At 32.6% G+C, this 12,429-nt stretch overlaps 1 protein-coding gene across 3 annotated transcripts; it reads right to left on the reverse strand.

The window, feature by feature from the left end:
* Positions 1–274: 274 nt before the first annotated feature.
* On the reverse strand, positions 275–7,820 carry PANK2 (pantothenate kinase 2). Of its 3 annotated transcripts, none has more exons than XM_078990915.1 (23): positions 7,639–7,819; positions 6,838–7,113; positions 6,464–6,676; positions 6,317–6,339; positions 6,069–6,185; positions 5,852–5,971; positions 5,676–5,770; positions 5,503–5,596; positions 5,287–5,418; positions 4,999–5,111; positions 4,701–4,893; positions 3,531–3,739; positions 3,379–3,423; positions 3,239–3,287; positions 2,965–3,047; positions 2,713–2,829; positions 2,573–2,636; positions 2,312–2,458; positions 2,053–2,208; positions 1,141–1,224; positions 830–1,024; positions 679–750; positions 275–550 (listed from the first exon to the last, which is right to left on the reverse strand). In XM_078990915.1, the coding sequence occupies exons 2-23, from the start codon at positions 7,070–7,072 to the stop codon at positions 461–463; spliced, it is 2,646 nt and encodes an 881-aa protein (XP_078847041.1). In that variant the 5' UTR covers positions 7,073–7,113; positions 7,639–7,819; the 3' UTR covers positions 275–460. The 3 variants fall into 3 exon arrangements, with proteins under 3 accessions (XP_078847041.1, XP_078847042.1, XP_078847044.1); XM_078990916.1 differs by having other exon boundaries at positions 7,558–7,819; XM_078990918.1 differs by lacking the exons at positions 275–550; positions 679–750 and having other exon boundaries at positions 887–1,061; positions 7,639–7,820.
* Positions 7,821–12,429: the final 4,609 nt, after the last annotated feature.

A 12,429-nucleotide genomic window follows, 5' to 3' on the forward strand; every position in this document is an offset into this window, starting at 1 on the left:
TTCCACTACAATACAAGATGATACGTGCAATGATTTCATCCAAAATTTTAATATAAAACAATAACCAATGTCGGCCAATTAATAACGCATAAAATATCTACAAAATACCATTTTTCATACAAATCAAAACATCGAGGACCGAAACAGAACTTAACAAGAATAAAGGGGTGGAATACGTAAAAATAACAAATACTGAACTTCTCGGAACCTCTCGCAAAATCAAGAATAATAACCCCACTAGTGACACATATTATTCTTTGTAGACACTTCTAAATGTTTATAATAAAAAATTCTCTCATTTAGATCATTTGATATAAAAGTTACAATCATCATACTACTTATTTAATACATAATATACGTTACAATTAATTTAAAATTATTGTGATAAACCAAAATAATAATTAATAAATTATCCCAAAAAAAAAAAAAGTAAGGAAACACAAAAGCTTTGAATTTTCAATTAGCTTGCTGGCTCATATCTACACACACAATCGTATATGTTCCCTTTAATCAACTTTTCAGCCAACCGTTGATTCTTCACCATCGCAAGCTACAAAAAAAAAATAACAAATAAATAAATAATATTCATTACAAATCACAAACATATTACTTTGAAAATCTACACAATTATAGCAATCTCATCCTAACAAAAAAAAAAGTACACGATGCTATAGTTACCTTGAGAGCATCACAAACAAATCGAGCATTAAAGTTGGTATGTAAAGATCGCCCCATACCTTCCAAAATGACCTGAAAAATACAAAAAGTTCACAATAAAAACTCGTTTGCAATATAGAATTTTGAAGAAAAAAAATCCAGGTCAGCATACCAAGTCAGCATCTTTGGCAAGAGCAGCTAGGTCAGAGCTGACCTGTCTCAAGTCAATGCATGGACTCCCACAACCATTTTCAACCACCATTAATGGAGTTGAAGATGATTTCTCTCTTGGACTGTCTTGAATACTGATCATTGCATCCATAAGTAGGCCACCAGCTTCAGCAGCTCCACGAAGAATGTCACAGTGCTGTTTGTTTTAACAATCTTTGCTTCATTATAATTTTCTTTTTTTAAAAAAAAAAATGATGTTTTAAAAGATTTGTTTAAAAAAAAAAAAAAAAAAAAAAAGGAAGTTTATAAAACCTTGGCAGCCTCGGCTACAATTTCCGGAAGTTCCATTGCAGTCACATCGTTTAGTGCCGGAAGAGAATTTGCAACAAGCACAACCTGAAAAAAGAATCCGTAAATAACTTTTTATGGGTATTTATGTCATTTCATATCTTTTTTTCTACATTGACCAAAAAAGAAAAAAGTTCCGCAAAAAGGTTATTCTTCCAGCAATCTCAATGTTGGCCCACATAGGTGACTTGGTATAAGAATATATTTATCAACAACACAAACCAACTCAATATTTTTTAATTTAATATATATATATATATATATATATATATATATATATATATATATATATATATATATATATATATATATACTTTCTTTCTCCTCCACATACACAACGCAACGATATCAATTTTTGTTACCTTACAAGCAACCCAACATGATCTTTCATTAAAAAATGTTTTTTTTTTAATTTATTATCAACTTTAATTATTATTGAATTATACAAAATATAAACAATTTATTTTATTTTAAAATATATTAAAGATGTAATTACTTTTATTATTTTATATTTCAAATATATAAGAAATATATTTTAAAAAAATAACATATATGGAAATATATCAATATTGTTCTCTATTTGTAAAGAAAATTCTTTTACATATTTAGTGTGTTTTATTTTCTTTAATGAAGATAAAGTTTGATTAATAACCAAATAATTATGTAATAAAAGAAATTTAACCTAACCAATGTATGCATGACACATGGAGGAGAGAAGGAGTCCAATTTTTAATTTTACTATTATCTTTTTTGTCTTATATGAAAAATTGGTTGGATCATGTTGCTAATAAATTAAATGTCAGTCAGCATTGGAATTAAAACTCCCAAACTGTAGCTGTTGAGACTCAAACCCTTGACCGACTTTGACCAACTCACTTCAGTTCCACGGCGCAAAAGTTCACGGGCCAATGGAAGCATGCCCAGAACAACATCCGCGCCCGCATTGTCCACAAAGAGTAAAGCCCGTTTATGACGTGGCGGTTTATTCTCCCCAAAACCCATTCTTTCCTTAAACGCATCAAAATTGTCCACCTAGCATATAAAAATATTTTAAAAAAATGATTTTTTTATTTGTTAAAAAAGATTATGTAATGTAAAATGAATAATTAATTGTTGGCAAAAAAAATAGACTTGCCCTCCAAGGTCTTTGCATTTTTTTGCGACTCATTCTATAAATTTCAATAATTGTTCCTTTGTGATAAAGATCAACACAAGCACGAGATCCCCAATCAAATATGTTTGCAGCAAGAACACCTTCTATTAATGTAAGTAATCTTGTTTCCTGAAAGTCAAACAATGTTTGCATCAAGATTGATGAAAAGATTGTATTTCTATAAGGAGTTTGTGTTAATTATGTAATTTTTTTTTTCCTTTTAAATGGTGTTATAACTTATACCTCACTCATACTATCAAGCTCCATTAGAAGGTCAGGCAAGACAGCAAGTGATGCCTCGTTTTCTCTGCCATAAAAAATGAAATTTTACATTTGTTTAAAGAAAAATAAAAAAATAAATTATATACATAATAGTATAATACCTTTGTTTTATAGTGCTATATGCATCAAAAAAGTTGAATTCTCTCAAGCATTCTTCTCTCAACTCAAGCAGATTTGCTAACCCTAACTTTCCATAAGCAGCAGGCTCCTCCATTAACCTGTAATCAGTTGTAAAATACAACAAGTTTGAAAAAAAAATTATGCAAAAAGATGCAAGCTTTTGAAATTTAGGTTTTATATTGTTGTAATTTTCCAAATTAGATAATTTTTTTATGGAATTTAATTAGTCTTACCTTGCCAAATGTGCAGAAAAAGCACGAGCAAATGCATCACCCCTTCTTCTTGCATCATCTGTTCCACCTTCACTTGCCACTGCCTGTAAATTTTTTAACAACTTTAGAGGTAGTGTTTGGTAGGAAGGAATGGAATGGTTCATTCCATTGGAATGAAAAAGAAACTTTCATTTTGCCTAATGGAATGGAATGTGATTCCTTCCTGTTTGTTAATAGTTTTTGTTTTATTCAATCATGGTATGGAAAGAAAGTTTGTAATATATAACCTATTTACCTTATCAACAAGATCTGGTAAATGATCAGACAACACTGTGAACCAATATCTGCAACAAAACAAATATCCAAATAACAAAAAAAAAAAAAAGAACAACAACCCTTTTATCTCATTGACCCAAATAAAAGCTTTAAACTTACTGAAGCTCATTGGGTTCTGCAAGATCAATAGTGTTGGGTTCATATCTGTAAAAAAGATGAATCTTTAATCATTCAAACATGTAGTGATGTAGATACTAATTTATGGAAGCAAATGAACATATAAAGATAAAAGATAGTAGTGATTTGCATACGTTTTAGGATCAGCCAACAAGGGGAAGACTTCTAATGAGGGAACAAGATGAAGAACACCAACATTTAAATTACTTTCATCAGAACGAAGGGTGTCTCCTTTTGATGATGGAGCTTCAAATCCACCTAAACCCGTAGTTCTTGGAGAAGCCATTGGAACAGGAGCAGTTATTTTAGTTCCTTTACGTACAAATTTCTCCATCCATGATATCTGCAATAAGTTACAAATTCAATACAATGTCAATAAAGTAGTAACCTTTAGCTCTAAAAGAATAAACAATAATATTTAACATTCTAATAAAGTTATCATGCAAAGTTAGAGAAACACATAGATCAAAAGATCATGACTACATGAACAATATGAACATTTATATACCAAAGTGATGAAATGCAACTTGAATATTCCAAATCCAATTGAATTAGTTCAGGATTTAATAAAATTGGCACATGAACAAAATGCTAAAATATAAAGCTTTTTAACCTAAATATCACAGTCACTTCTGAATGCATGTTGTAACTTTCTTTTAATATTGGAAATTGACAATGGTATATAAAACTTATTGCAAAAAGTGACCACCCATTTAAAGCCGTTTCATTTTGGATTTCATAAGCAATACATACATAAATCGGCATTAAATCACAAAGATTTTCATCATTACAACAGGATTACAATACTTACTGATGCGCCAATATCACATAAATAACTCTACACACTACACAGTTTCTTCAAAGCATTGAATATGACACTAATTTTATTGCAAAACCCATACATGATCTTTCCTATTTCTATTTTACATAAGAGATATATATATTAAAAGCAGATACAAGATAGAATTGCCAATCAAGTTACACATTTTTCTCTCTCTGATTGCTATATACAAGATCTGGACCTTTGTATTCACCCTTCAAAAGCCATAAAACATGCTCACATCACATATAAGGACATTAGTTACCCAATTTGCATCAATCTTGACACTAAATGGTTATTATAAATCACAACTCATTCTGCTTTATGTTAAGTTATCAACTGACCTAGAAAGATTAACAAGTTGAGAATGAGTCGAATAATGTATGCAGTTATTAAAATATTAAATCATTAAAGATTCAAAAACTAATGATAGCATGTTGAATGATCATATAACTTATATTATATTTGTTGACCATATACTTGCCTTCTCATTTAAATCCCCAAGTGGAGGCCCATGGATCTTTCCTCCAGTATATGGAGCACCCATTGGAAATCTTTCCACCAATTGATGAACCATTAAATCATCTAATCCATGCTTTTCATAACTCATAAATGCACCTAAGGCTCCTAAAAAACCTTCATGGCGCAAAAACATAGCTTGTGCCCCTCCTTTTGACCTTAAAAAAATAATAATAATAATAAGATCAAAACAAAATTTTCTTAAATCCTTTTGCTAAAAACTTAAAATCAAATGTCTAATGGAAAAAGATTGTAATCCTTACCAAAATTGAATGGCAAAAGAAATGGTGTCCATGGTATAAGCATGACCCCTTATGAAAAATCCTCCAAAAAATATTCGTTTAATTCCAAGTTGCAATGCAGTTAAATAAGATATCTACATAAATCAAATCCAAATCAGATTCAAAATATACGTTCTCCATTATCTTCTTTGATATTACATATGCTAAGGACTTATGCACAAGTATTAATCAACTATGAAAAATGGTTTTATCATTGGATTTAAAGGAAACACATGTTTCATCAAAGACAAAATCACTATTACATCATACCTGGCCTATATTGTAAGAAATCATTCTGAGAAGAGAGAGAGAAATGTCTTCAGGTCTATAGTCTTCAATCTCCTTGTTCTCTGAAATTGCTTTACCAAAACTGGAAGCAATTGTTGATGCAGAAAGTCCAATCTGAGATGATGTAAGAGATCAAAGGGTAATCAAGTCAAAGGAGTGAAAAAGTTATAAACTTTCATAAAAAGACATAACATTTACCTTTGAGTAATCTAATCCCCCATAAATGTCCCCAACAAGCATATCTACTGAGCTATTATCTCCCCTTTGACTCAACTCCAAAAGCTCATCAAAACTGTAATGACACTACTGTTAAAAGGGAAGTCAAAGTGGAGAGTCAAAGAGTTGACCAAAGTGGTCAAATAAGAGTTAACCTTTTGCACTTAGTCAACAGTCTCCCTAACCCCCAGTATGTCCCACCACCTACATTGGTCCCACTAACTCTCTGAAACTTCCCATCTCCATCAACCTACATAAATGCAAAAATACTTGATAAAAAAAGATCAAAAGAACAGAAAAAAAAAAAAAAAAAAAAGAGAGAGAAAAGTACCTTTATCATGCTAACACCAGATCCAATATTAACAAGAAGATATGGATACAAATCATTATGGTCTATCTGCACAAACTCTTTATGACCTTCTTTATGGGTGAAGGCTTCATGTCGAATCGCCTACATAAAGTTTAGTTTTTTTTAAAAAAAAAAACCTAATTAACATATGCATGGATTTATAGTTAAATTTATTCATGAAATAGAATAGAAAAAGCACCTTTAGTAAAAAATTTGCACCAGCTACAAGACAATCCATCTCATCTTCTTTTTCAATGCTAACTCCGAGTTTTTCTTTGAATAAATCAGCAAACTTGTATGCCCCACCACCTGTAGCCTTTTCAAAAACATTATAATAAGTTAATAGGTACAAAAATTGAAGCAAGATACATATGTAAAATGATTAAAGCTATAAAAATATATAAAGGTGGAAACATTAAACATTGATGAAAAAAAACGTGTGTGTACCTTGATTACTGCATTGTCGTTGTCTAACCAATGTTCATATCAATATTCATATCATACATGATAGAAAACATATATAAGTTTAATTAGATGAAAAGTATAAGTGAAATGAATAGAAATAATAGGGAAAGAGTAACAAAAGAATTTCACCTCCTCTATGAAGTTGTTTTGAGTGGATGAATTCTAGACATTCATTGATTTTAGCTGTTTCAAATTTCACAAAATGCAGCCTCCCTCCAAGAATAGGAAAGCTCCTTCTGTTACCATTTATAACTCCAAATCTCTCCTTCATGGACTTCTTTCTTTTGTCATTGACTAATCTATCCTCATGTCTTGAAAAATAAACTAACTTGATGAGAGAGCCTGATGCAAAGTCGTTGAAATTAGATAATATTTACAGCTACAAAGGCATTCAAGAAACACAGCAAATAAAAAAGTCTTTTTTTTTTTTCATGAAGAACAAAGAGCAATGTTGTAAAAGTACAACTAATTGATGGAAAGTGAACTAAAAGAAGAAAATTTACCTCCAATGTCTAATGCCAAATGAGATATATCATCAGATTGATTAGGCAAAAGAATGGTGGGATCTCTTTCTTCAAAATTCCCTTGAATGGCTGCTCCACTAAGATCAAGCTGTGGCCTTGAACTTGATCTGTGAATCGAATTTGCAACAGGTGGAACCATTTCTTTTCCTGTATCTTCTCCCTCTTCTGAGTTACTTTTCTCATTTATGTTCTTGGGTTCTTCATTTATATTCATTGCTAAATTCAATGTTATCACTTTCTCCACCTAACCACCTCCTAAACAGGTCAATATCAAATTGGATTCCTCCATTACTTCAATTCATAAACAGACAGACAATTCAGAAATAAATTATTCAGAAATCCACACATACGAAGGCACCAAAGAGGTAAAACCAAACGAACGCACAAACAACAATCAATAAATGTTTAACATTAAATACAGTATACCAAATCACATTATCGATACAAAAATTTATCATACCCACATGGGAATTAATAATATAACTACAAGTTCAGCTAATAATTGTAAAAAACTAATAAATAATGAGCCCCTGATATGGACTTTTTCGAATTTCGATTAACTGGAATCACTGTACCCTTTTTCTTTCTATAAAATTCAAGGCTAACCCAATAAATTGTGCGAATTTAAGCGACTGACATGAACATTGATCAAAGAATTTAATATGGATCGCTGATTTTAAATGAAAAAAGAAGTGATACCCAGCCAGACACCAGTTTTGGGTGAACTAACGATATGTAATCGAATCAGAAGCAAACAAAGCGGTAGTTGAGAGAACTAACAGATTGAATTTGTTGGGTTCTTGGTAGGAGGATTTTAGGAGTGTGAGAGTTCGACAAGGTTGTTCGTCTATGTCAGCAGCTTTGATCGGTGCTCTATCCCGAAGAGCAGTTCGCCTAACAGATTACCTCTACAGTTGAGCAAAGTTATTGGATTAGGATCTTCAAAGTGGAAAAATCTACAAATGTGTACTCAAAGACTTGAAAGTAGAAGACGTGAATTACAAAAATGGTCCCTCCACTATTCATATAATAGATAATGCCATTCTTGTCCCAAAAGAATATATATAAATTTTGATATAAATACATCCTTAAAAGAAATTGTCGTATACATGTTTAAAGGTGGTACTTAGATGTTAAAAACACCGTTACCAAGAAAATGAGGAAGCGGTAAACTTGTTACCATTCATACATGGCATTTAGTAGGTTTATTTTTGTATCTATGTAATTTCATCCATATCTGTTAATAAACATTTCAGTTTACTGTTTATTAACACCATAAAAAACATTTTCCTATCAAACATTCAATGTGTTCTTGAAACTGAAGAGCAACATCTAAATCTAGGTATAATGGCAATGTCTTTGTACCTTCAACTAGAATTTAACTACCAAAGAGTATTTGTATGGTACCCTTTTACATGTTCTAAAGGCAAAAACATCTTCCGGGAGATATGTATTTTGTTGGTATGGTGAATAATGCATAACTTTTTTTAAAAGATTAACACAATAAAGGTGTGAGAAGCTTTATTATTGCAAGCATAATATTTGTTTAAAAAATAGTTTAAGATTAAATAAAATTGAATTTGATTATTGGGATTAGATATAGGAGTGACGGATGCAAAAAAAAAAATTTACATATATAGCTCACTTTGGGCTAGGTTTAGAAGAATGATTTGATGAAGACTAATACAACCAAAGGGAAGTTGCATGTCCAAATGACCATCAATGTAGTGTTGTGGGTGATGATTATGAAGACATGGTCTCAGATATTTTCTCCCATGATATTGAACTAAATGAGGAAACAACTTGTTTGAAGAAGACAAGCAAGGACTCTTTTTTAGTAAACTTTGTTTTTTAAGAAAAAACCAATCAAGAATCCAACCCAAGAGAAGAAGAAGAAGAACAACAATAACAATAACAACAACAAATTGTCGTACAAGAGGAAGTTTTTGATGAAGTATCAGAGAATGAACCAATAGGACAAGATCATTCTACTTCCAATGAGTTTGTATATTGGAAAAAACATAAGTTGGTACTAGGGGTGAGATTTCAAAATCCTAAGCAAATGAAACACATGATTTGTAATTATGTTGTTGTAAGTAGTTATCAGTTATGTGGCAAGACGAATGGTACAATAAGACTTTTTAGGTTTGTGTACTTTTAGGTTGTGCGGCTCATTGACTAGTGAGGAACACTCTTTCCAATAAAGTCATCGATTAGTGAGCATAATTGTGCTAGGAATTTCAAGGTGGTTTTAACAATGAAGTATGTATAGATTGTGAGTCATTACACATAACAAGTATTCCAGAAGCAGAAAATGATTGTAAGGCAGCTTAGACTAGAGGTCCAATAGAAATTTAGAATTGAATTTACTGTTAGACAATGTAGAAGGGAAAAAACATGTGTTGCGTTTGATTGGGGTTAATCTAGTTGAATGCAAAGTTATGGTCATATGGTAAGGAATTAAAAGTTAACCCTTGGTTCTACTGTGAAGATGGATGTGAATACTATGTTAAATAAGAAGAATCCTTTTATCAAGTTTTATATGTATTTTCAATGAGTGATGCAAGGTTGGATAAAAAGGGATTATGAATATAGATGGTTGCTTTGTAAAGGGTGTTATTTTAGGGAATTATTAATGACTTGAAACTAGGTATGGAAATTAGATTGGCTTTAATTTCAGGCCAGCACAAGGTTAGTAATTTATTAATACGTTGTTTACTTCATTTTAGTGCTAATATATATATATATATATATATATATATATATATATATATATATATATATATATATATATATATTGAAGGGTCTAATTAATGGTTTGGTCTAGGCTTTCGTTGTAATAGGTTCTTTTGGGTATGTATGCAGTTTTGGTAGCTCTGTTTATAGTTTACGGAAATGGTATAATTTTACGGCCGTAAACCTAGAGTCGGCCCATGTCACTATATATAGAGGTTATGTAGGTAACTTAATGGTTGTTGATGCCATAGAGTCCACGGTTGCTGTAAACAAGTTGTACCAGACGTTTTTCGTTAATAGAAGCATGTGCAAGCTTGTTCTCTACTTCATTCTTATTATTGTCGATTATTTTGTTTGCTTGATCACTGGAAAGATCCGTTTCGGGACCTTACAATTGGTATCAGAGCAAAACCAGTGTCAAGGCATCTTACAATTGAGTTTTTGGCCATATTCCTCACTGTTAGAGATTGGAGTTGATGTTTACTGCGAAAGGGGATCAAGTTTATTCTAAAAACGTGATTTCTTGAACTTTTGGGAGCTTACTGCCAAAAGTTTACGGCTGCAAGCTCAAGAACCTTCTTGGACTGTAAACTCATCTCTTAGACCGTACATCAAGTATCTTCAATAACCGCAAACTTAGATTCAGAAACCGTAATCATTTGGACCACAAAAGTCTTGACCGTAAACCGAGTTTACGGCCGAAAACCACCTTTGACCGTAAATTATTGTGTTGACCAGAAACTCAAAAAAAAAATTATAAAAAATAAATAAAATAAAATATATGTTTTTAAATTAATAATCAATGGATTCACAAAGTCAAACACATCACCATGAGCTGGACTCTGTCATGGGCACAACCACACGCATTCCAAGACTGCTGTCTGCTGAAGGTTTTCCTGAATGGAAATACAGGATAGAGAAGTACATTAAAATGAAGGACTTCAAGATTTGGAGAAGCATCATAAGAATCCCGTCAGAATAACCACCACTGTTGTCGGACAAGTCACCAACAAAGCTATTGAGAACTACACTGATGAAGATTTTGAGAAGGTTAAGGAGCAAGAACGAGCTTTGGCCACTCTAACCATGGCCTTCTCTCCAGATATTGCTCAGGGTTTTAGGGAGTATACTTCAATAAAGGCTTTGTGGGAAGCCCTAATTGAGGTATATGAAGGGAATGAAGACATGAAGGAGAGCCGCCAGGATATGCTGCGACAAAGGTTTAACATGTTAAACTACATTCCTGTAGAAACCCTGGAGGCACAGCTGCAGCGATTCACAACTCTCACCACCGAGATGATTGTAGTTGGGATCTTTTTCACAAAGTCTGAAATAAATAAAAAGCTATTGAATTCTCCCCCAAAGTCATGGGACATGAATGTGGTTGTTATCAAGAAGACCAAAGATCTAAGTCGCCTTAGTCTTGCTGAAATGATGACAGTCATCAAGGCCTGTGATATTGATGATAAACATTGGGAGATAAATCATATGAATTCATACTCAGCTGCAAACCTTGGAATCTCATCTAACAATGCTCTTTCATCTCTCTCTTTTTCCCATACAGGACAGCCTTTTGCTGCTCAGCAAGCTCAGATTCAATCATTTTCCACTCCATCAGCTACTTCACTTTCCGCTGCATCATCCATGCCTTTCTCTCAGAACCAATCATTTGTTTTTACTCAAGCTGCTTCTCCTTCTAATATGGCTTCTTCCTTAAATGCCAAGGAATGTGATGAAAATCTTGCTCTCGCTACAGGACTTGTTAACTGCTACAATGCTCTTGTAGCTGGAGACCTTCAACCACAATTGTCATTTGCTGATCTTGATCAGATTCATCCTGAAGACGTAGAAGAAATTGATATTACATGGCAAATTACCATGGCAGTTTTCAGGGCAAAGTAGTTTGCGAAGAAGACGGGGAAGAATAACTGGGGGATGAGTGCTGATAAAAAGGTAGGTTTCAGCAAAGGAAAGTTGCGTTGTTTTAACTGCCACGAGCCAGGTCATTTTGCTCGTGAGTGCCCGAAGTCGAATAGAAGATTAAACAATGACAAGACAATGGTTGCAGTAGGAAACAATCGGGGCGGTGCTTAGGTCAACTGTGAGAAGGCTATGGTTGCTCAGTCATTTGACTGGGAGAATCAGATTTAGGCCCTGAATATATCAAGACCTGAAGATCAAGTGATGGAGCTGCAGTTTGCGATGATGGTCTCTTCTGCTTCTGAACCCAAGAAAAATGAGGTAAGTTTGCCTTCCTGCTCTCAAGCTTGTATTGATTATGTTAAAATTCTTCATGAAGAAATAGAAACATTGCGTAGAGAAGTAAAGGACCTTAGATATGAGGGTTATCAACTTAAAAAAGGAAAAAACCTCTTAAGGCCCAGTTAGAAACTAAAATAAAGGACTTCAGAAGACTTTAGGAAGACTACAATAATAAATGTGAAAATTATAACTACATAAAAAGACAGAACGCTGAGTTAATTACTGAACTTGAAACATTAAAGGGCAAATTTGAAACTGTTGATTTTGATTTTAGAAAATTTGATGTATCAAGTGAGGTAGTTGCCAACATGATAGACCACTGCATGTAATTTAAACATAATCACTCAAAGGGTCTAGGGTATGATAAAGTGCCTCCTCCTTTCAGCCATTCATATCAGTTTCAACCTTTGTCCAAGGAGGAGATTGCCAATGAACCATTTCCAAATGTTTACTTGGTATGTGAGACCAGCTTTTATATTCCTCATTCAGTGATGATTATCTTATTTATTTATGAGGTGGATTTTCTCATTGCACTACTTATAACATAGTTGTTATGACAAGATTGTATGTCTA

This window comes from Lactuca saligna, chromosome 4, assembly GCF_052625555.1.
Source record: "Lactuca saligna cultivar CGN05327 chromosome 4, ASM5262555v1, whole genome shotgun sequence".
Taxonomy (NCBI): Eukaryota; Viridiplantae; Streptophyta; class Magnoliopsida; order Asterales; family Asteraceae; genus Lactuca; species Lactuca saligna.

Excerpts from the sequence above, each read along its gene's own strand:
- PANK2 (XM_078990915.1), bottom strand. The coding sequence starts at position 7,072 with ATGAATATAAATGAAGAACCCAAGAACATAAATGAGAAAAGTAACTCA. Across the intron at positions 6,186-6,316 it reads ACGACAATGCAGTAATCAAG|GCTACAGGTGGTGGGGCATA; the intron begins GTACACACACGT and ends GTTTTTGAAAAG. Across the intron at positions 5,419-5,502 it reads GGGGATTAGATTACTCAAAG|ATTGGACTTTCTGCATCAAC; the intron begins GTAAATGTTATG and ends ACATCATCTCAG.